At 55.2% G+C, this 23006-nt stretch overlaps 1 protein-coding gene across 2 annotated transcripts; it reads right to left on the bottom strand.

Annotated features, from left to right (window-relative positions):
• Positions 1-1313: 1313 nt before the first annotated feature.
• LOC101401985 (fatty-acid amide hydrolase 1) lies at positions 1314-21144 on the bottom strand. Of its 2 annotated transcripts, XM_004442044.3 has the most exons (15): positions 20893-21140; positions 13836-13949; positions 11351-11485; positions 10991-11124; positions 10703-10909; positions 10413-10453; positions 10059-10183; positions 8156-8281; positions 7215-7312; positions 5973-6072; positions 5630-5670; positions 4826-4865; positions 4246-4354; positions 3540-3685; positions 1314-3301 (listed from the first exon to the last, which is right to left on the bottom strand). In XM_004442044.3, the coding sequence occupies exons 1-15, from the start codon at positions 21085-21087 to the stop codon at positions 3173-3175; spliced, it is 1740 nt and encodes a 579-aa protein (XP_004442101.1). In that variant the 5' UTR covers positions 21088-21140; the 3' UTR covers positions 1314-3172. The 2 variants fall into 2 exon arrangements, with proteins under 2 accessions (XP_004442101.1, XP_087302131.1); XM_087446005.1 differs by lacking the exon at positions 1314-3301 and having other exon boundaries at positions 3593-3820; positions 20893-21144.
• Between the last annotated feature and the right edge of the window lie 1862 nt (positions 21145-23006).

A 23006-nucleotide genomic window follows, 5' to 3' on the forward strand; every position in this document is an offset into this window, starting at 1 on the left:
TAATTCCCTCACTTCTAGCTGTGCGACCTTGGGCAAGGTACATAAACTTTCTGTAAAATGGGGACAAAAATGCCTACAGGGTTAACAGGGGAATGACATAATGACTATAAAGTGCCAGAAGATAGACGGCTCATAGTATTTGGTAAATGTCATTCAGAATGCCCTTCCCCCTTTTTCCTGATCAAAAGTCACCTTATCACTCCAAGCATTACATGTTTAGGGTCTTCACTAGCACACCTGCCTGCCTCCTTGCCTCCTTTCATTCACATCCTCCAGAACGTAAGCTCCAAGAAGACAAGAACCTAGTCCGTCTCCTTCATCACTGCAGTTCCAGCACCAACACAGAGCCTCGTCCTAGCAGATGCTCATTAATGTTTGCGGAATTAACTGAGCACCTTATAGGTACCATTCCAAATGCCAAGAACGTAGTGATGAGCAAGACAAAGTACGGCTCTCAGGAAGCTTGTTTGAGTGGAGGAGACAAAAAAACATATGATTCCAGATAGTGACAACACTATAGAGTACAAAGGGTGACATGTTAGAAAGTGTCAGGGGAGCTGTTTTACAAGTGGTGATCAGGGAAGGTGACACAGGAGCCTGTGTTCTAAGCAGAGAACAGCTAACACACAAGCTCTGAAGCAGGGACCAGCTTGAGATGATCAAGAAACCACAAGGTGCTTATGTGTCTGGAGCACGATGAATGAGGAAGACACCCAAGAGGAGGCTGGAGAGGTGGGCAAGGGCCACTCCCCACAGGGCCTTGCAAGACACGAGGAGACAGGCTTTTATTCTCAGTGGGGTGGGAAGCCATTGGAAGGTCTTAAGGAGAGAAGTGACTCGATCTGATTTACACTTTGTATAGAGAAGGGACTGGGGGATAGGTGAGGATGGAAGCAGGGAGCCCAGTTAGGTTTTTGCAGTGTCCAGACGAGAGGCAGTGGCCTGGGCTAGAGCACAGTGGTGGAAGTGGACGCAGTGGGTACTTACTTGCCACAGTGACCACCTCCCCTGCCCCTCGGCAGCATCTGGCCCCCTTGTCTGCCGTTGCCCCCAGCCCTGACCACCTGGAGAGTAGATGTGTTTGTGTCGATGTCCACCACCCACAAGCCCAGGAGCCTCCGGACGGGAGCCAGGCTTGGCGGAGCTCCAGCACCGCTCAGCACAGGGCTGGGCTGTCCACGCTGGAGCTCCAAGAGTGAATCAATGAGCCAGTGAAGGAATGAAAGAGAGGCACCCCACCCTGCAGCCTCACGTCTCAAAGCACAAGAATATCAGTCACCAAAAAGAGAAAAGGGGCAGGAGAGGGAGGAAGCTGGGGCAGATGGCGGGTAGTTTTATGAACGATATGAGGCAAAAGGACACAGCAGTTACAGGGAATCATGGCAAAGTGCAGCTTCTACGCGGTCATCCCAAACTGGGTGTCCATGTGGTTTGGGCCCTCTAGTCAGCCCTGCGGTGTGGGGCCTCACGTCTGCCCTGAGACTGGCCCCACCGAGGTAGGGACACCATTGGTACAGAGTGCAGGTGCCACTGGGCGTGCAACCAGAAGGAAAGCCCCTCTGGAGGAGTAGGAAAATCGGGAGGGAGGCGGCCTGGGGAAGGCAGATCGCCCTGAAAGGAATTTGAAGTAGGCCAGGAAGCTGGGGACCTGCCCTGCCTGAGGGCTCAGGCTCAGACACGTTTCCAGCAAGCAGGAGAGTCAGGGCCAGGGCCAGGACAAGCGAGGGAGCTCTGCTAGCGGGGCGAAGAAGCCTCCACGGCCCGTCACAGACTAGCCACCCTTCCACCCACCAGCCAACGCAGTCCAGTAAGAGGCGGGCTGGCAGACTGGGCAGAGATGAGACTGCACTGAGACAGCTCACTCCCATCCCAACTGTCAACTCTCAAACCTCCTTCCCCTCTACCCTTGGGCCACCACCCTAGCTCAGGCCTCAGGCCTCAGGCCTCAGGCCCCCTTCCCCAGACTGGGCCCACAGAGCAGCCTCCTTATCCCTCTCCAGGCTCTGCCCCTCCAGTCTACTCTCCTCTCTGCACCTGAGTATCCTTCAAGAGCTCCCCATTGCCCTTAAGATAGGATTCAAGTTCCTGAACTAGCCCCTCAAGTCCACCTTGATCTGGCTCCCACCTACATCTCTGCTGCTTCTCCTGTGCCCATTTAACATGTCCCCATCTACCAAACTCATCCTGGTCTTTGGGCGTACTGTTCCTCCTCCCTGAGATGTCCTCGTCCCCTATCTCAGCCTCTGGGAACCTTCTAGACTCAAAATAGGTCCTCCTCCTTCAAGAAGCCTTCGCAGAACAATCCAGTCCTTCGCCGGCCCCGTCAGGGCTCTCTAGCAGATCACTTTGTCTCGTGCCCGCCTCCCTAGGCCTGTGGGTTCCTCTCTCCAACGGCACCAGCTCAGGGCCAGCATGCCAGACTCCCTGCTGCCCAGTGCTGGCCACTGAGGACAAAGATGTAGCCATAGGGTCCCTGCTGTCAAGGAGAGCCAGTGTGCTAAGGGAGGCAGACCCACCCACAGATGCCCACCACACAGGAGCGACTGGGAGGAAATAGCCCACCTACTCTGGGGCTCAGAGGAAGGAGGGGAGGCCTTCTGGAAAAAGGGATCTGAGCTGGGCCTCAAAGGATTTAATGGTAGAGCAGCAGAAAGGGCATCCTTGGCCGAGGGAAGGAGCAAAGGAAGGAAGAAGAGGACAATGTCTAGCAAAGCAAGGCTTAGTCTCAGGGGTGTGGGGGGAGTACCAGGGCTGCAACGCCCACTCTAAGAAGCCTGTGTCCATTCTGTGGGTGACGGGAACCAGGGGAGCTTTTGGAGCAGGAGACGGACATGCTAGAGTCGGGCTCCAGAAGGTCAAGTTTCCAATCCCCTGTGCCCTAACAATGACAGCCAGAAAGGACACAGTTAGTGGGCCTTTGCCTATGTCATACCCACTGGCTGCCACCTGGGGGGTCAGGGCAGAGAGAGGGGACCAGAGAGGGGAGCAAGGTCCAGACTCAGGGGGTCTGCACTTCTTGCAGGGGATCAGGAGAGGGGGACACGGAAGGCCCTGCCCTAGGCTGAACATCTCCTCGCAGGGTGGCAGCTGTGCCCTGACTAGGCTGGATGCAGATCGATGTGGGTCTCAGGTCCTCCAGAGCCAGGCGGGCGGGCGGGCGGGCGGGCAGAAGTCAGGATGGCCGCTTTTCAGGGGTCCTCAGTAGCTCCACCTCCCGCATGAACCGCAGACACAACTCTTCCTGCCAGGGCAGAGCCACGCACTGCACGGCCACAGGCAGCCCCACACTCTTCTTCACGGCCTACAGGGGACACAGGCATCAGGATGGGAGGTAGCGAGGCAGGACCCCACCCCAGGTCCAGGCAGCACCCCAGCTGGAGAGGAGGGCAGCACAGCAGGCCAGGCCGCAGTCTTTAGGGGTCTTGGTTAAGAAAGACAGGCAAGCTTACACTGTTCCCTCCACAGCAGCTAGAGTCGGGGTGCAGGTGTGAGTCCAAGGGAAGGGGGACCCAGGGGACCAGTGAGCCACATGGCCTCACCTTCTGCAGCACCTTGTCCCAGATATCCCCAAAGTAGCCCCTGTAACGTTCCATCTGGGCCTCATCCTCGGCGGTCACTGTGGTGACGGGCACCACCCCCGCTGGGAAGTTCAGGCAGTTGTAGAGCAGAGTGTAGCTGACAGCCCCTGAGACACAGCACAAGTGGCTGGAGCAGGCCGGTGACCTTCAGTGCCAACTGTCCTCTGTGTGCCTCAGTCTTCCACCTGTGAAATGGCACCCCGCCTCCACAGACAGGGAGAGGCTCTCTCCCAGGACGGAGACTTGAGTGAGTGACAAGGCCCAGGAATCCAGATTAGGGCAGGTGGAGAGCCTGCTGATGCTTCCCTGTGCCTGGGCCCACGTGGCTTCCCCGACCTGAAATGTTGCTCCTGTTTTCTTAGCTTATCTAAATCCCCACTGGACTTCAAACACCACCTGCCAAAACCACGGACTCTGTAACTCAAGATCTCCAACTTGAATAGTGCTGAGGACAGGGAGCTCATTCCCTCCCAGGGCATTCCACATGACTCCCATCTCTCCAGCCAGCCAGACTGTGAGCCCCCTAAGGGCAGGGTCCTCCCCTAGGGGTGCAGCCCTCCCCCAGAGCTCTTCTACTTCCCAGCAGTCCCATAGGGTACAGGCTGAACTCATAGAAGAGAAGAGACAGGTGGGAGTGCCAGGGGTGTGGTGAGGCAGCAGGCCTCACCTGTGGCCCTCCCTGGGGCATTCAAGTCCAGAGCAGGGCCCAGCATGGGGGTAAGCAGCACATCCAGGTCCAGCGCTCGCCACTGGGCAATCACGGAGTTGCGGTACACCTGGGGAGGACACCGGCACAGCCGGTGGAGCACTCAGACCCAGCCCATCACGTGGACTCGCAATACTGGGACTGAGGCTGGGGTGCCTCTGGCCCCAGCACCCGCCCCTGGGTCTGAACTGAGCCTCGATGGGATGAAGGTCCTCGGGGCACACAGGCCTGGCTGCTTTCAGGGGGCATCAGCTGCTCTACTCCCACATGAACCATAAACACCATTCTTCCTGCCAAGGCAGCACCAGAGGCATGAAGAGGCATCCGGGACAGGAGCCCCAGCCTGACCCAGCCCCCAAGGACAGGCATCTGGGCAAGTGAGGGTCAGAAAGCAGGGCCCAAGCAGACCAGGCCAGGGAGTAGAAGGGGGAATGACAGCCCACTCCAGGGGACCAGTGGGACCAGGAGACAAGAGACCCTGCTGGCAGATGCCCTGTCCAACTCCACCCCACCTACTCCAGTCTAAGGGCTCTGGCCTCACCTCAATCTCGTGCTGCAGTTCCCAGAGCTTTCCAGCCGACCTGGGCAAAGGGAGTGAGGTCACGGGCATGATGGTTACAGCCACGGGGATTAGCAACATCAGACCCCTATTCATAACACCTCCCAGATCTCATTGCTCCATGAACCCTTCTCAACTCTATGGGAGCTCTGAGAGGGAAGCAGTGCAGAAGTTCAGATCCCTAAGTTCATGTCCCGTTGAGTCGCCAAGAGGGACTTATGCTGTGTCACTTAGTGACTCCACAGCAGAGCCAGGACCCAGGCCAGCCTGATTCCTAGCTACTCTTAAGACACCGGAGAGGCCAGAGCTGTCACAGGTCCTAAATGCCTGCTGGTGAGGGAAGGAGCAAATCCACAAGACATCAGGGCCTGAAAATGGGGCGTTTATTCCCTGCTTTTCCCGCTGAAGCCGCTGAAGGGCAGGCAGGACCCGGTGCGGCTCAGTCCAGCTCCGATCTCCAAGAGCAGCATCTCTCACAGGTTCCCTGCGATCTCCCTCTCCCCTGCTCCATACCAACTCCTTTCCACCCACGCCCCAGCCAGGTCAGTCTTCTCCTCTCCACCCTCTCCCATCCTGTTATCTCCCTCAGGCCCTTGCTCTCCAGCCAGACCTGGACCTTGCTAAGACAACTTCAAGGTCCAACCTGAAGGCCACAGAGGTTGCCACTCTGCCTGAGCCACTTCCAGCCTCAGAAGCTACTTCCCTCATCTTTTCCTGTCAGAAACCACAGGGACCCAGATCAGGGGAAAAGGGGGGCAGGCATCTGGGCATGGGAAATATTCTTACCGAGACTTCATGCTGCTGAGAAAGGCTGCCAACCTCGGGAGCTGCAGGACAGACACAGAGTCAGTGACTCAGCTTTGGGCCAAGTGCTAGCAACAATCCTCTTCAGGCCAAGCCACCCATGCCTCCTCCCTCTGTCCCCGACCCAGGTCCCAGGTCGGCACCCTTTCAGCATGTGGGCTGGGTGAAGAGTGCAGGGCAGGGTGGGAGGAGAGGAGTCTGGGTGGGAGCTGGAGAGGAGAGGGGGCCATGACTGCCCAAGCCAAGAGAAGCTAAGGGGTGGGGGGAAGAGCCCCAGAGGGTCCCTCCCAGCCCACCCCACCCTTCCCACTCCTTGTGCCCTCACCAGAGGCTTCAGCAGGAAGGCCAGAAGTCCTTTAAGCCACCTGGGCAGCTTCAGAATTGAGACCAGGTCCCCCAAGCAGGGGTCCACGAAATCACCTTTGCTGGGAGACGAATGGTCCAAGTCCAGGCACCCCCACCCCAGGTGCTCCTCCTGGCTTCCCCCAACCCACTGCACCCCCATTCTCTACTCAGTGACCCTGGCCACCCTGCTCTTCATCAGACTCCAGTAACCACTGGTCTCCAACCCCTTCATCTGCCTCCTTTCAAACATGTGATTTGTTTCTGCTGCTCCCTGAGGATGGACTTGTTTCTGCCTGGGCTCTACCCCACACCCACTGGAGCTCCCCAAGAGGGGACTCTGTGTCTCCCTCTCTGGCAAACTCAGCTTGGAGCAATAAGGACTGAGGGGAACACCTCCCCGGCCCGAGGTTCAGACTGAGAGCAGTCTCCCCCTGTCGATGCTGACGCCAGTCTGGAGGCACACTCAGTGCAGTCCAGCGTGGGCCGCCATGACACTTGTCTCTGAGGCTGGCTCTAGATCTCAGGGAAAGATCTCAGGCGGCTGACCCTGGGGCCTCATTCCCAGGCCCAGAGTGAGGGGCAGCCCCTTCCGTTGAAGCCTGGACCATACTCCACTACTGGGGGATGTCTAGGCACAGGACCAGAAGGCACCTTCACAGGCCTGTCCTCTGCCCCTGTCAACCTTTAAGGACTGAAAACATCTAAGCGGAACCAGCTTCTGTAACAGGAGCTCTGCAAAGTCCCTTAAAGCAAGTCTGGTCCAACCCGCCCACTTTACAGAAGAGAAAACTGAGGACCTGCTCAAAAGGGAAAGACGTGGCTCAAGTTAGAAAAGCCTGGAGTCACAGCTTGATGTCTAGACCCCTGCCCTCCTGCTTGATCCTGCCCTTGTCTCTCAGTCTTTCCCAGACAGGCAACTCCCTGCCCACCTCCTACCTCCCAGCAAGCTCAGCTCAGGGCCAGCCCATGGACGCTCACTCCAGCCTCTCCTCATGCTGGCACCTTTCCAAGTCTCCCTGGCAAGGTATGTCTAGGCTCAAGCTGCAGTTGGAGAGGCGGCGAGGTCCCTGCCCAGGATGCTCAGAACTTCATGTTCAGCTGAGGCCTGTCCCCCATCTTCCCCCAGACTTGCCTGTCCTGGGGGTCATGGCACCCAGCTGCTCTCCCTGGGTCTGCCCACCTCCTGATCCCACCACAGACCCCAAAGCCCAACATCACTCACAAATTCTGTAGAAAGCTACTGCCGCCGTCACTGAACAGCCCACCTGTCGACAGGTTCTCCAGAGCATGGGGTATGTCACTTGGCAGGAAGGGAACCAGCTGCAGGGATTGAGGGGTGTAAGGCCCCAGACCTAGAAACCTTTGGTCCCACCATCCCCGTGTGCTGCCCAGGCGGCCCTGAGGATGGACTGTACCAACTTGGCCTGCAGAGTAGCCCTCACTGGAGCCACAAAGGCAGCCTTATTGGCCCATGAAAACTCCCTGTAGGAGAAGGCCAAATACCGTATGATTTCCTTCATTAAGTAGTAGATAATAACAACAATAAACAAACACATAGGGACAGAGATTGGATTGGTGGTTACCAGAGGGGAAGGGGGGAGGGGGGAGGGTGAAAGGGATAATTCGGTACATGTGTGTGGTGATGGGTTGTAATTAGTATTTTGGTGGTGAACATGATGTAGTCCATGCAGAAATAGAAGTACAATGATGTACACCTGAAATTTTTGCAATGTTATAAACCAATATTACTGCAATAAAAAAAAAAAAAAAAAAAAAAGAAAACTCCCTGTAAAATGCACATCATGACAAAAGTCTGGAGCCACACCTGAACTTGTCTCAGATAAGCAGACCAAAACCCACTGGCCCACCATCTCAGGGCCCAGGGACCTCTGGACAGCTGTGCACCACCGCTTGTGGCTGACGAGGCCCTCCCGACGCAGCGCTCACACATCCCAGCACGGGGCTGAGTTCACCATCAAATCACTTATCCCAATACTCCTAGTCAGCCCCCTATCTACTGGTCTCCCAGGGACACAGTTCCCATCCCCAAGCACGAAACAATCTGGGTGCAAGGACGCCAGGGAAGGGTGGCAGCCGAGGGTACCAGGAAGGCTTCCCTGAAGGAGGGGCCCTGCCAGGACTTCTGGGCTCCCGAAGCCATACCGTGTGGCCGGCAGCCTCAAGGCTCTGCTTGGTCTCCAGCAGGGCCCGCCTCATGGCCGGGGTGGGCATGGTATAGTTGTCAGTTTCATAGTACCCCACACGCAGGGGCTGAGAGCTTGTGTAGACCTGGGGGGCAAATACAGGAGTCACGGTCAGGTCAGGAGAGGGCGGTCTGACGCAGGGTTCCCAGAGATCAGAGAAGCTACAGCCCTAGACACAGCTGCGAGGCCGCAGCCTGGATCCCCTGAAAACTGACTGCCGGCAGGGCCGGCCCCTTCTGCACCGACCCTTTCACAAAACACCTTCACAATGACTCTGCAGGTGGGCAGAGTAAGGATGAGGATTCCCATTGGTCACATGAGGAAACTGAGGCTTCAGGTCTAGATAGGGAGACAGGTCCAGAGTGGATGCAGAGTGACAATCCTAGGCCGGAACGGGCATCCTACCTCTTGAGCCGAGGCTCTCCACTGCCTGTTTCAAGATGCAAGTCCTGGCTCCCACGATAAACTGTTCCAAACCTCTGGACAGGGACCTCATCACCTCCTCTCCTCCCTCTCAGGAAGGGGTTCAGGAACCACTATGTTCCCTTAGAACATCCTCCTCTGCTAGGGAGGGGGCGCTCACCCACCCAGCCCAGATCTCCCGCCTGCCAAGAAACACTGAGGCCCACTCTCCTGTCCAGGGACCCTCAGCCCTTCTGAGGCAGCCTGCGCTGGGAGAGGGTAAGAGGTCTGTACAGGAGAGACCTGCCAGACCGCTGAGAAGCAGAGCTTACTCACACAGCTTACTGTCTATGTTACCGTGACCTGACTATTCCACTGTCTGCATCCGTCTAACTTGACTACTCCTGAATGCTGTGTACATAAGTACAAAGAACTTTATTGTTGATTCTTGAAAGACCCATCAACTCTTCAACAGAAGCGTCAAATGACAGTGTATACCCCAGCGCTCCCTGAACCCCTCACCTCAAAATCCTCACCTCGCTGTGTCCACCGATCCTAAACTATGACATCGTGATCCTTATAAACCAAGTAGAAAACTCACCTTAATCCAGACTTCAAAATCTCAACAAATATCCCAACCTTGCCCCCTCCTCCACACCCCACCCACCCCACCCTGGCGGCACTACTAAGGCTCTGTCGAGGCAGCACCCTCCCTCACCACAGAAAGTAATAAACTCAGCCTTGTCTGACCCATAGGCCGTTTTGGTGATATTTTAGGAAGCCAGCATTCGACACCGCCCACAGATCCCAGCTCTCTTCACTGTTCGCTGTCCTTAACTCACTCAGCCTACGTGCCAAGCATCCTACCGGAGGCAGGGGATATGGACACGAATACAGTCACGCACTGCTTAAACGACAGGGATACGGTCTGAGACATGCATCGTTAGGCGATTTCAGCATTGTGCAAACACCAGAGCGTACTTACACAAACCTATACCACACACCTGGTACTATATGGCTATATGGTATTAATCTTATGGGACCATCGTCGTATACACAGTCCAGACAGAAACATTGTTATGCAGCACACAACTGTACTGTAAGAAAGGCTCCTTTTTGCTGATGGTCAAACACAGATGAGGCACAGGAGTTCTCCCTCTAGCTGTTCTCCCGCTGGGAAGTGGTTTCTCAGTGACAACAGCAGAGCCTGGAGCCAGAAGGTGGGGCCTTTACTCAGCAGAGGCTCCTGCTGGCCAATTTCAAAGACTGAGTTTCTAAACGCAGGCAAGCGCTCCACCTGGTGGCTGTCTGCAGAACAGCAGCTGATTCTGGTCTCAGGCCCCAAGGCAGTGGTTTTCAGGAGACAGAGCCTCCAAGGCATGCCCACACTGCCTGCGGGCTGCTGTTCTCTGGGCTCAGAAGCACCAATGATAACCAAATCCACCCCTACCCGTGCTCACCTCCTCCTTGAAGGGCAGGGGCGGCACGGTGGGGTCCAAGCGGAACATGTCGTCACACAGCAGCGCTCGCAGGCACAGCGCCAGGCTCTCCACGTCTCGGGCCATGGGACCGACTGAGAGCTGTACTGTGGGGTGGGGAGGGGAGGGAAGAGAGATCACCCAGTCCCAGTGGGCTCTGGAGCTGGGCCCAAGCAAGGGCGGGGCCATGGTCCAGGAGTGTGAGCAGAGACAAGGAGGTAGGAACTCAGACCTAGTGTGGCCTAGGAGCCAAACGCTGCCCCAGGAGAGACAGGGGCAGAAGTGGATCAGGCAGACCTCCCTCCTCCAGGGCGCTGAGGGAACGACAGATCTCACCTGCCACCTGTCCATAGACACAGCCCTTCAGGCCACTCTTGCTGAATAAGAAACACAAGATGTTGGAAACAGGCAACGGCCACCCTCTGCTCAACCCCACACCCATAGAGCAGCTCCCAACTCACACCACTTTGGAAACAAGGAACCAAGCCCAGTGGTACTGTGACATTCCCTCCCAGCAAAACCCCAGTGAGGGAATCCCTGCCTGGAGCCCAAAAAGGGGGGAACCTAGGCTAAGGTCACACAGCCAGAGGCCCAGAAGCTCCCTCCACCCACCACCTACACCTTACCTGAGGCGGTTCCCCGTGGGCTTGAGGCCGCAGATGCCACAGAAGGCGGAGGGAAAACGGATGCTGCCCCCAATGTCAGTGCCTAAGCCCAGTGGGGAGCCTCCAGCCCCAATGAGGGCCCCCTCGCCCCCCGAGGAGCCACCTGGGCTCTTGGAGGACTTCCATGGGTTCATGGTCTGGCCGAAGAGGGGGTTACTGCAGTCATAGCTGGAGGAAGCAGGAATGGGTCAGCCCATGTCACACTGGCTTGGGTGCCCCTGCTCCCACTCTGTACCCCTGAGACCCAACCTGAACATGGACTGGGGGATGTTGGTGTGCACGAAGGGCACAGCGCCCTGCAGCTTCAGCACCTGCACCACCACGCTGTCACACTCTGCTGGCACCCCCTCGTTCAGGCTCAAGCCCAATGTCGAGTCCTGGCCCTAGAAGGAGGGATGGGCACCGAGAGGGACATGGCCTATGAGTTAGGGGCCCTCAGCAGCACAGGGCCCACTCCCACCACCATCTCCCTGGCCAAGGCACACACACCATGGTACCCTCTCAAGGCCTCTGGACCTGACACTTCCCCTGAGGGCCCGGGGGACCCAGGACACAGAGCTGGCTAGCAGGGGTGGGAGTGTGGAGGCCTGATACTGAGGCAGGACATACCTTGTAGCTGAAGCACTCCTTGAGGCTCACAGGGACACCGTAGAGCAGGCCCTGCCTTGGGGCCTGGGACAGCTGAGTCTCACAGTCTGCCAGGTAGGTGGTCACACAGTTAGTCCCTTTGTTCACCTCCCAGGCCTGGGAGAGGGAGAAATGGACACAGGCAGAGTGAGGCTGGCCTTTTTTTAAATTGTGGTAAAATATACATAACATAAACGAGGCCTTTTAAAGAATGCCCAGGGAAAGGTAGCCAGCAACAGCACCCAGAGTCAGGAGCACAGGGGATAACCGAGGGCCAGCACCCACCTCACTGAGGACATCTGGCCCCAGCCTCACCCTGGCTGTCTCTGGCTTTCAACCCAAGACGGAGAGAAAGTACTCCCAAGGCCGGGACACAACTGGGCCACTCAAAGGAGCAAGACCCTGGCCTCAGACGCCCTCAGAGGGATGAGCCGGGAGGAGGGTAGCCGTTGGCCACTCCACCTCCTCCTCCAAATCACATCTCTGCCCAGTGAGGCAGACGGGAACTGGACAGGAACAGATCCCCATCTCAGGTCGCACTGGGAGGCAGCGCAGAGCAGGGCTAGACCCAGGCTCCAGCCTCCCAGAGCCCAGCACCCCCTCTGCCCCACGCCTGGCCTGCACCTGCCCCAGCTAAGCCTCCCCTCTCCCAGGAACTCTTGAATCTGATAATCACGTCACGTGGAGGAGTGATGACTGACACCGATTGTAGTAAAGGGGTGGGAGCCTGACTAAAAGGAACCATGCACTAACATTAGGTGGCTGTCTGCCTCGGGGCCGGCCTTTCCGGAGCCCTCAAATCACTCAACAGAGCCCTACAAGACGGAAGGACCAGGGCAGAATGAGATGCAGCTTTCAGTCCATTCTCCTGTTCCTGTGAAACACCTGAGGAAAAGGGGTGTGGGCCCTGGTGCCATACTCAGGCACAGGAAACATGACCACGGCAGGAAGGGAGGAGGCAGATCTGTAACCCGAAGGCTCTCTTACGGATGATTAGGAAGGGCGAGAACTTTTTCAGGGACTTGGATAGGGAAGAAGCAACACACTTGAGACTGACCCTCAGTGCACCCGGCCCAGGGCGTTCCAGTCCTTTCTCCACAGTCAGTCTCACTCTCATCCTCTCCCAGACCACTGGCATACACGCCCATCAGTCACCTGACACTCATGTCCACCTGCTTAGCAGTCACACTCACTATCACACACTCTCTTTCAAGAAATCATACACAAATCACACTCATAAAGCACAATTCTTTCTTTCATTTCAAACACATTTCTCGAGCACTTACTATATGAGACAACTAGTATTCAGCACTGAGGTGCAAAGACAAATAAGACGAGTTGTGTCCATAAAAAGTTCACATTTGACATGGAAAAGAAGGACAAGGCAAGCCCTGTGATGAGTTGAGAAATGTGCTGTTAGAAAGTGAACACTGAGGGGTCGGCCCGGTGGCGCAAGCGGTTAAGTGTGCATGCTCCACTGTGGCGGCCCAGGGTTCGCCGGTTCGGATCCCAGGCATGCACCAACGCACCGCTTGTCAAGCCATGCTGTGGTGGCGTCCCATATAAAGTGGAGGAAGATGGGCAAGGATGTTAGCCCAGGGCCAGTCTTCCTCAGCAAAAAGAGGAGGACTGGCAGATGTTAGCTCAGGGCCGATCTTCCTCACAAAAAAAAAAAAAAGTGAACACTGACGAGGAAACCCTAACTCGGGCTGGGAGACGAGGAGGATCAGGGGAGGCTTCCTGGAAAAGGCGACTCTTCTCTGAGCCCTGACTCAGCCAGGGGAGCCTGTTGCACCAAGTGGGGCAAGAAGAGGGAGAAGAGCCTTCCAGGTGAAGGGGACCCCCCATGAGCCAGTGCAGAACATGGCAGGCCCCGGGTGCCAGGCAACTGCCAGCAGCTGAGCTGCTGACGCCCCAAGTTCCAGAAGGCCTGGGCCAGAGAGGATGCTGGAGATGGAGGAGCAGAAGAGCAGAGCCTGAAGAACCGCAGATCTGAGAGGGCATCTGGCCAGCAGGCTGGCACTTGGTCATGGAGGGAGATGGTGGTGGAGAACTAGGGTGGCTGAAGGGGCGTGGGGACAAGGGGGTGAACTAGAGAGAGCTATAAGAAGGGAACAGACCAGACTTGGTGACCGATAGGGTGGGGGCGGGAGAGAGAGGGAAGTCTGGGCTGGAAGCCAGGCTTCGAGCCAAGACAACATGCTCAGTGTCCCCCCCACCACACACAGAGTCAGCCTCTCTTCTCTCTCTGTCTCTCTGTCTCTGTCTCTCTCTCTCTCTCTCTCACACACACACACACACACACACACACACACAGAGCCACTCTGTCTCCTTCCCTTCCTGGCAGCCCCTGGCACTGTGGTCCCACCATCGCCCTCAGCAAGACAAACTCCAGGCCAGGTTTTCCCCACAGCCTGTGCAGAGAGAGGGAGAAGGGGGGAGCAGGGAGGATTATCAGCTGCCTTACCTTTCCCACGTAGGTGAAGAGCACAGCTTCCGGGGACAGCTCCCCACTGCGTAACTTCTGCGCCAGTTGAGGCAGGGGCAGCGCCAGCAATGCCTCGGAGTCCAGGTCGGGGTTCTGGGGAGATACCTCAGATCAGCCCCCCACTCCCCACAGGCCCCGTGTGCCTGCAGCAGACACCTGTGGCCCATGGCCCGAAGTCCCCACACCTACCAAGCAGATGCTCACTGTCACGTGCCAATCCATGACAGATATGCCCACCCGCAGCTCTGACACCAGAAATGGGGCCCAGCCTGCGCAGGCCCTGCCACCTGTGAATGGCGCAGATATATCTCTTCAAGAAGCTTACTGGAGGGGGTGCCCAGGAGAGGCCACGTCAGGCTGATTATTACAGCGTTACAAACAAGCACCACCAATAGCTGCCTACTGTGTGCCAGGCGCCGTGCTGGTGTGCGCTATGTTTAGATTAAATCTTACCACATTCCCACTGCACCGATAAAGAAACTGAGGCTCAGAGAGGGGAAGTGCATTGCTTAGGACCATACAGGTAAATTATAGTGTCTGTCCACTCAGCACACGCTGTCCACTGGCTGTCCACCTGCTCCTGACCACCCAAACCTGGCAGGGAGGGTGAAAACAAGAGGACCCCACCCTGAGCGGCAGGGGCTGTAGCTGGAGGTCACATCCAAAAGAGAGGCCTTTTGCATTCATCCACAGACATGTATTAGGTGCCTACTCTGCACCAGGCACCACACTAGGCTGGGGGTACAGCCATGAACTAATAAGGCATGTCCGTGTGAAACCAAGGCATGTCCGTGTGAAACCGAGCATGAAGAGGTTAACAAGCCCTCCCTGGGCTAGAAGAAGAGAGCAAAAACTTGGAGATAAGCTTTGCTAACTGCAGCTGTGCATATTCAGCATCATCAACTGTTGTGTTAAAACTAACCAGGTCTTTCTGTCCGTCCCTAGTATATGAGTGAGCTGTCTTTCCCAGGAAGTCAAGGTCCCGACGTCAAGATTCAGCCTCACAAGGCCAAATGCAGGTTGAAGATGAAAACTAACCAGAAAAGTCCAGACAGTCAAGGGAAAGAAATTCAGTCTTCAAGGCCAAACGCAGGCTGGTGGGAAGGTGCCAACCAGCGTGGCCACATGCACCCCCTCCCTTACCTAAAACCCCAGCACGTGCTCTCCCTCACAACCTTTCAACCCCTTGCCTCCCATCTTTCGGGGAGACGGGACAAATTTGAGAGCTCTCGTCTGCTGGCTGACATCACCCAAAATAAAAACTCTTTCCTTGCCATGAGCCTGGCGTTCTAGTTTTTTATTTGGCCCCTCTTGTGTGGCGGGTAAAGAACCTGGGTATAGGGCCGGCCCCGTGGCTTAGTGGTTAAGTGCGCGCGCTCCGCTACTGGCGACCCGGGTTCGGATCCCGGGCGCACACCGACGCACCGCTTCTCCGGCCATGCTGAGGCCGCGTCCCACATACAGCAACTAGAAGGATGTGCAACTATGACATACAACTAACTACTGGGGCTTTAGGGGAAAAAAAAAGGAGGAGGATTGGCAATAGATGTTAGCTCAGAGCCGGTCTTCCTCAGCAAAAAGAGGAGGATTAGCATGGATGTTAGCTCAGGGCTGACCTTCCTCACAAAAAAAAAAAAAAAAAAAGAACCTGGGTATATACCCAGTAACACAGGCTCTGGAGAGTTTACAGGAGGTGGAGGGTTGGGAGTGAGCAGATAGTTAATAAGTAAAGAAATAAGAATTTTAATAGTGAGAAATAACTTAGAAAAAATAAAACCAGGTACGGTGAGTGGGCAGCATGCAGGCACAGTGGTCAGGGCAGAGCTCTCTGAAGGAGGAGGGACATCTGCTTGGATACCTGGCTCCCAAGGCCTCGAGGGCTCCCAGAGTCTCTGGGGTTAGACCCTGCCCACAGACACACGCTTGCCTCCTCCTCCAGGGTACTGGGCTAATTGGTGAAGGCCGCTAGAGGAGGACACCCAAGTCACAGCCCCCATCTCTCACCTCCACCCTTCCTGCTCTTGCCATAGTCCCCAGGGACCTCCTTGTTGCCAAATCCAACAGACACTTGACCGTTTATTCGGCCCCCGTCTCACTGAGGCATTCGCACAAAGGGGTTGAGTCCACAGAGCAGCTCTCTTCAATTTCCTCGTGGGCATGGAGATTCTACCCTCCTCCGTGTTCCTCCTGCCTCTCTGCTACTTCTGTCATCCACTTATTCAGTCAGTCAACAAACATGTTCTCAGCATTTATTATGTGCCAAGGACTACGTGAGGGGCTATGAATTTAGAGGCAACCAAGACAGACGAGTCCCTGCTTTGAGAGAGCTTACATTCAAGAAGATAAACAAGTTTACAAATAATGGACAGATCATGGTAAGTGTGAGAAAGCAAATCAACAGAGCCCTATGATGGAAACAGAGGGCTGAGTAAGATGGGATAGGCAGGCCTCTTTGAGGAGGCGACATTTCAGCTGTGATTTGAAGGACAAGAAGCCAGATGTGAGGAGAGACAGAGGCTCCTTGAGGTTCCTCTTCCCTCTCTGATGCTGGGAGAAGTCATTCCTTCTCGTGGCTTCCACTCCAGGCTCTCCACCTATCCCGCGGCCTCCTGATCCTCCACCCAGCCTGACCCAGCTGAGCTCCACTGTTCCCACCCTCTGGGTCCTTCCCCCTGCGCTCCACTCCCCGACTTTCCACAGCTCCTCCTCCAGTACCCTTACTCAGGAAGGGCATGGCCATCCATCCAGATGTTAAAGTGAGAAAACAGGATCATCCGGGACCCCTCTCTTTCCCTCCCACTCACATCCAGTCAGCCACCAGGCCCCCCAAATGGCTCTGGGAAATGGCCACCTCTCCATCTGCTCTACCAAGACCCTCAGTGGTGCTCATCCTTTCCCCACTCATCACACAGGGGCCGCGTAACCGGCTACCCCACCCCCGCCTTGCCGCTCCCACCCACCCTTCCTGCCAGGCAGACAGTGCAAAGCCCAACCAGGCCTTGCCTCTCCCCTTAAAAACCCCATCGCACCACAAGCTCCAGAGCATGTTCCAGGTGGTGCTTCCAGGCCATGGTCCTGTCAGACTACTCTGCACCCCCTCAATGCGACACCACCCACTCATACCCACCACACCCCCAGAGCTGAGCACCCTCCACACACACCCATCACACAACCTTCGTACTCCGGCCTCAATTATCAGGAACACTCTACCCTTCTCCTTTTTTTTTTTATTTTATTTTTTATTTTATTTTATTTTTATTTATTTATTTTTCCCCCAAAGCCCCAGTAGATAGCTGTATGTCATAGCTGCACATCCTTCTAGTTGCTGTATGTGGGACGCGGCCTCAGCATGGCCGGAGAAGCGGTGCATCAGTGGGCGCCCGGGATCCGAACCCGGGCCGCCAGTAGCAGAGCACGCGCACTTAACCGCTAAGCCACAGGGCCGGCCCCTCTACCCTTCTCCTTAATTTGTTAAAGGGATACAATACTTACTTGGGATTTTTGAAATAATACAGGGAGCTACAAAGAAGAAACATGGATCCCTGATCTCTCCCCACATAACCGCTGGTGATACACTTTTTAAAAAGGTATACAAAATGAAAAGTGAACATTTCCCCCACCTCTAAATGGGACCACCCTGCCCAAGCTCTCTTCTGAAAAGAAAACCATAGTTAACAGTTTCTAATGAAACCTCACAGGAAAAAAAATTGTTCATGAAAAACCCACAATGTACATAATTGCTTACATATATTCTATTTGTGCACAAAGGGATCATACTATATACACAGTGCCACATCTTGCCTTTCTCACCTCACAGTGAAAATAGAAAGACTGCTTTATTTTTTTCTGATTATATAAATATGTGCTCATTGTAAAAAAAAAAAGTGCCTGACAGTATGAGGAAGAAAGTAAAAATCACCAGCGAGCCCACCACACTGCAGTAATTACCACTGACAGTGTGGCCACCACCATTTCCCACCTCGCTACAAGGTGCCCTCCAAGTCCTGTGCACCTCAGCTAGAAGCTACCAGCAAGCTCCCGCCTGTTCTCCGCACAAATTTTAATTCTTTCCTATGTTGTTCCATGTTGACAGTTGATGACATCGTTGCTAACAGCTATTTTTAACTCTTCAACTAGTTATCAAGCAGCTGAGACATTTTCTCTTTCACAAGACACCAAAGTAAGTCTGCATCTCCAGGAGGCCAATCTGCGAACATGGGGGAAATTAAATTTGCGTGGAGAATGCAGGAAAGTGTACACATAACCTCCAACTAAGCATGTGGCCAACCTGTATGCAAACTTTTTCAAGGGAAGGATACTGGAGGTGTCATGGAATCACTGCCCCTCCTCCAACTGTTTTTCTCCCTCTGAACCACCTACTGTGCTAATTTCAGGTATCCTAGACTGTCCTCCACGTCTTTTTTATTTTCCCTCATGGTTTTGATCACTTTGTTCTATTTCAAGATATCCCTTCCATTTGATCATGTAGGACACTGATACTGGTCTCAACGAAAACCACATTGTCCTTCAATTCATCTACTGAATCACTTTGTTTTAAGGTCAGGTTCAAGGTGGGCTTGGAGAAGGCCTGGAGATGGAACTACAGGTCAGATCCAGTTGAGGGAAGTGGCATTTGCAAGACCAGTGGGATTCTGACAAAAGGGGTTGTAAGAGACATGGGAAAGAGGCATTCAGGGTAAAACCACAAGTGCACAGGCACAGACGCATGAGCAGGTGTCGTGTCACGTCTCTCCCAGCCAGAATATTCTATTAATGGTGCTCCCTCTCTTCTATCTAGAAAATATTGAAACTCATGTCGGGGCAGGGTAGAAAACGATGGGCAAAGGGTTATTACAAGTTAAGCCTCACCTGGTCAACAGAGAGTTCCTAGAAACACACCTCACTCCAGAGCTGCTTTGGAGCCTAGAGAGGTGGACCAGTGTGTGATGGTTCAGGAGGTGCTGAGGGTCCCCCTCCTCCAGTGCCACCTCGGAACAGAGGTAGCTGGGCTCCCAACTAGCTTCGTCCAGAGTCTATCAGGCGGGAGCTGCTGTGTTCTCCCATGGCCTGCCCCGGGCCCTGCTCACCTCAGTGCCCCTTGCTATTTAGGGCTGGGCTGAGAAAGCTCCAGAAGAAAGGCTGCTAAGACAGCATCAGAACCCGCCTCTTTGTCATCCAGCAACCCCAGAGCCAAGCAGAAGGCAGGGAGGAGGGAGGAGCTGGTCCCAAGGCTGAGGCAGAGTTCAGTTAAAAGTCCACCTCCTGCCTGCCCCCAAGGCCTACAAAGCTATTGTCATCAAGCCCCACCCATTTGCTGATTGCTCAAAATAATGAGGCTCCTGAAATTGTTCTCCCTTTGTTCTCCACAGTCATTGGAAAACTAAGAGGTAAATTTCTCCACCCGGAAGAGCCAAGCTTTGGTGTTCCGAGGCCAGGCTCTCTTGCCCCATAGGGGTTATGTAAACAGCTTTTTGTATTTCAGGGTCAAAACTTCTACCCTGGAAGATTCAGTTCTTAAAAATAATGAAAGGCAGTTGCTCCAGAGGGAAACTGTATAGATGCTGATGTTTGGAGTTGAAGTGAGGAAGACCCACCCTTCTACCACCCCACACTCCTGCCAGCCCGTGCATTCCTTGCGACTAGGAGGGGAGTTCCGTAGGCAGTAACTGTGGGCACATTCCTGCAGCTGCCCCCACGCAGCTCTTGGAGCTGGCAGAACTAAGCTGGCTGCACAGAAGGACTTGGGGCCTCCGGAGCAGCCGAGGGTCTCCAGGCTGAGCCGGGGGTCATTGCAAGGATCCCTGAGCAGAGCACCCAGGAGCTCAGCCAGAGAAGGAGGACTAAACAGCAAAAAACCTGTGCTCAAGTAGGGGAAGTGGCCAGTTTGGATTAAACACCTAGAAATTGACTGATGGTGGACTTTTTAGGCAGCTTGATGAGTGGAGGCTGGAACCAGATCGATTTTGATTTCAATAAATAAATAAATATGACATATCCTGGCCCAGGAATGATGTGGAGTAAATTCATACCATTACATCCAGCCAAAACCTCACCGTAATCAAGGCCGCACCCTGGGCCTGGCATTCAAGGCCCAGTCTCCTTTCCTAATATCTCTCCCCTGCTCCTCTCCACTGGAATGAGGCTGGATAGTCCCGCTGGGCATCTACGTTCTAGCTACAGCTCTGCCTCAACTCAAAAATCACTTGCTATAGCTGAGCATCTGCTAACTGCAATTTTCTGTGACTCCCTCTCTTTCTCCCCCCCAGGCACATCCTCTGACTCCTGCTGTCCCCATCACCTGCAAAGTCTTCCCACAGTCAGATCCAAATCCTATCAAACACAGACCCTCAACACTCGCAGGAAGTCCTTCCTCCCTCAGCAGGTAAGAACATCTCCCAGAGTTCAGCATTTTGACTTCTACCTGGGTTCCATGTCTTAAGCCCCCTTTTCCACCCCCATACACACACTGAGCAGATCACCAGGGAAGGGCTGGAACTAATCCTGCTCACGGAATGTGCTTGTGGGGGGTTGGACACCACGGCCTGAGCGGCAGGAGCTGGGGAGACTTTCATTCCACCCCAGCTCTGCCAATAACTCCCTGTGCACTTGAGCAAGTCTCCTTCTGGCTCCCTCCTAGGGTCCTCAAGCACAAATCAATGAGTTTAAACTGTAAACTCTCCAGATTTCCTCGGCCATCACTCCATGATGCCAAAATCCAAAACCCTAGCCTCCTATTGGTTCTCATGCTCGCGTGTTAGCGTTCCAATAGTCAGTGATATTGAGATTCTTGGGCATCAAGTAAAGCTCCTCTTTGACCCGTTGCGGCGATGGCCTCCACAACCTGCCCAACTCCTTTCATTTCCCTTCCTCTCCTCGGTCCCACCTGGCTCCGAAAGAGTATGGAATGTATTAGGGCGAGGAGGGGCTCGGAGAGTTACAAACCTGCGCTGCCCGCCACCTGCCCCTCCGAGCGCCGGGAGGCTGAAAGTGCTGTGCGGTACCCCCCTTCCCCCCTCCACCCCCACCCAACCGTCACCTGGAGCCGGAAGCGCTGCGCAGCCTTGCCCATGTTCTCCAGCGCCGCTTGCTGCCGCTGTCGCGCCCGGGCCGCCGCGCCCCGCGCCGTCCGGCGACCGGACCAGCGCAGGGCCACGGCCGCCGCCACCAAGCAGCAGGCCAGGGCAAGCCCGGAGGCGCCGGAGAGCGCGGCCCACAGTTCGTCCAGCACCATGGTCTCCCGCCGCCTCCCGCTGCCAAGGGCGACAGATGAAGGATCAGCACGCGCCAGTTCCGCCGCAAAACCCGGCCTGGATCGCCGGGGATCCCGCGCCCGCCTGCGTGGGCGGGGCGAGCGGGGAGCGGGCCGTTGCCAGGCAGTGGGCGCGAGGCCGACGGCGAGCAACGGTCAAGGTCAAGCCCGGCGGCCCGCCTGGGGTCGCTCCCCGCGTCCTCCCGCCCTGCACCGGGCGGAGCGGGAGGGGCACCCGCTTCCCCGGGGCGCCCTCGGAAGCACGAGCGTAGCAGCGGTTCGGCGCCGCGGTCCGCCAGGCCTCCGCCCGCGCACCCCAGAGCCCCGACTCTCGGAAGACGCAGCCCAGCCCGAGCCCTCCGCGGGAAAAGCCGGCCAAGACCGCGGGGAGCAGCAACAGTTGGGCTCGCGGACCTGGTTAATCCTCGCAAACAGTTTAGCAGCAGCTTTCCTGGAGAACCTTGCGTGCGGGTCGTGCACCGCTGGGCGCCCACCTCTCCCCTGTGCGGGGCTCCCGGGCGCGAGCCCCGAACGGACACAGGAAGTTTTTTCAGCGCGCCCACCTGCTGCCCCCTCCGCTTTCCCCAGTGCTGGGACCCCGCGTCTGTCGCCCTGGGCTCTTTTTTATGGCCAAACCACTCATCGCTTGTCCTTTTGCTCAGCCACCTCCCGCAGACTGGCCTTCCCAGGGTCACCCTTTTCCGGGCCTGGACCCTTCTGGGTTTCACCCCCAGGAAGCAGGAAGAACGCCTGACCAGGGGGAGTTTGGGGACCTGGCGCCTTCATTAGCGGCGTGGGGGGATTGCATACACACAAATGCTTCTTCAGCCTAGGCTCTCTCACAGGACTTGATGTTTATGTGCTTTACCTCATTTGTCCTCCCAACAGACCTATGAGGAAGGCATTTTTATTATCCTCCTTTTACAGATGAGGTAACTGAGGACCAGAGGGGTTAAATGACTTCTGTGGGTCACACAGGTGGCTGAGTGAAGATTCAAACTCTAATCCTGAACCATTGCTCTTAACCATCAAGCAGAACTACCACTACTGCCCCTGGAAGTGAGGCTCTGTGGGATGGGGTATAGGAAAGTGCTTTGTGACTGGAAACATTGTCTGCTGAAACACTGTGCTGTCGCTCCAGTTCTGTCTTTACTGCTGAATCTCGGCCTTTACCTGAAAGGAGGAGGGTTATGATGCCTACCTCACAGGATTGTCAGGAGGAGTCTGTGAGGTCCTTTACCAGTGGTGCCTGGCACACAGTAGGCCTCCATAAATGTTTGCTGACGGAATGAAAGGCCTGGCTATGAAGAGCCTTGAATGTTATTGGAAGAATCCGGACCTGAGGGCCTTGCAAGTCACTGTTAGGCTCTTGAGCATAGTTGGGAGGGGGCCAAGGCCTTGTGTTTCTAAATCTTTAGTCCTTGTTGAATGCTGCTGAGTTCCTACTCACCACTGATGGCCCTTTGTAAGTTTCAAATCCGTGGACCTCAGTTTCCCTAGAAGAGGAGAGCTGACAGATGCAGGGTGATGGAAACCCCAATCTGAAGTAGGTCTTGCAAGGTCACCTCCCCCCATCTCCTGATGGAATAAAGGGATTCTAGCCCTTGATTCACCCTTCACTTGCTGGGTGACCTTGGGTAACTCAATTTTCCCTTTTGTAAAATGAGAAGCATTCTTCCTGACCCCCTCTCTCTGTCAAGAAGGAGAAAATAAGATTATAGTTATGGGGAAAATCTAGCCATTCCTGAGGCTTAATCATCAAGTTTGTAACCTGTTGTGAGTTGGGCCAAGATTTGTTAATTTAGGAACTCCATTAACAAAATACGCACTTGTGTGTCTTTGCTGTAATGATGATTTTTCTAAGTAGTAGCTTCCTGGGGGCATATTAAACAGGACTGAAT

The sequence above is a fragment of the Ceratotherium simum genome, chromosome 22, assembly GCF_057802395.1.
Source record: "Ceratotherium simum simum isolate JZ-2026a chromosome 22, ASM5780239v1, whole genome shotgun sequence".
NCBI classification, from domain to species: Eukaryota; Metazoa; Chordata; class Mammalia; order Perissodactyla; family Rhinocerotidae; genus Ceratotherium; species Ceratotherium simum.

Bases quoted from the DNA above. Each gene is read 5' to 3' on its own strand.
- LOC101401985 (XM_004442044.3), bottom strand. From the start codon at position 21,087: ATGGTGCTGGACGAACTGTGGGCCGCGCTCTCCGGCGCCTCCGGGCTT. The intron at 11,125-11,350 runs GTATGTCCTGCC...CCCTCCTTCTAG, and splicing joins AGGAGTGCTTCAGCTACAAG to GGCCAGGACTCGACATTGGG. The intron at 8,282-10,058 runs GTGAGCACGGGT...TTTGCCCCCCAG, and splicing joins CCCTGCCCTTCAAGGAGGAG to GTCTACACAAGCTCTCAGCC.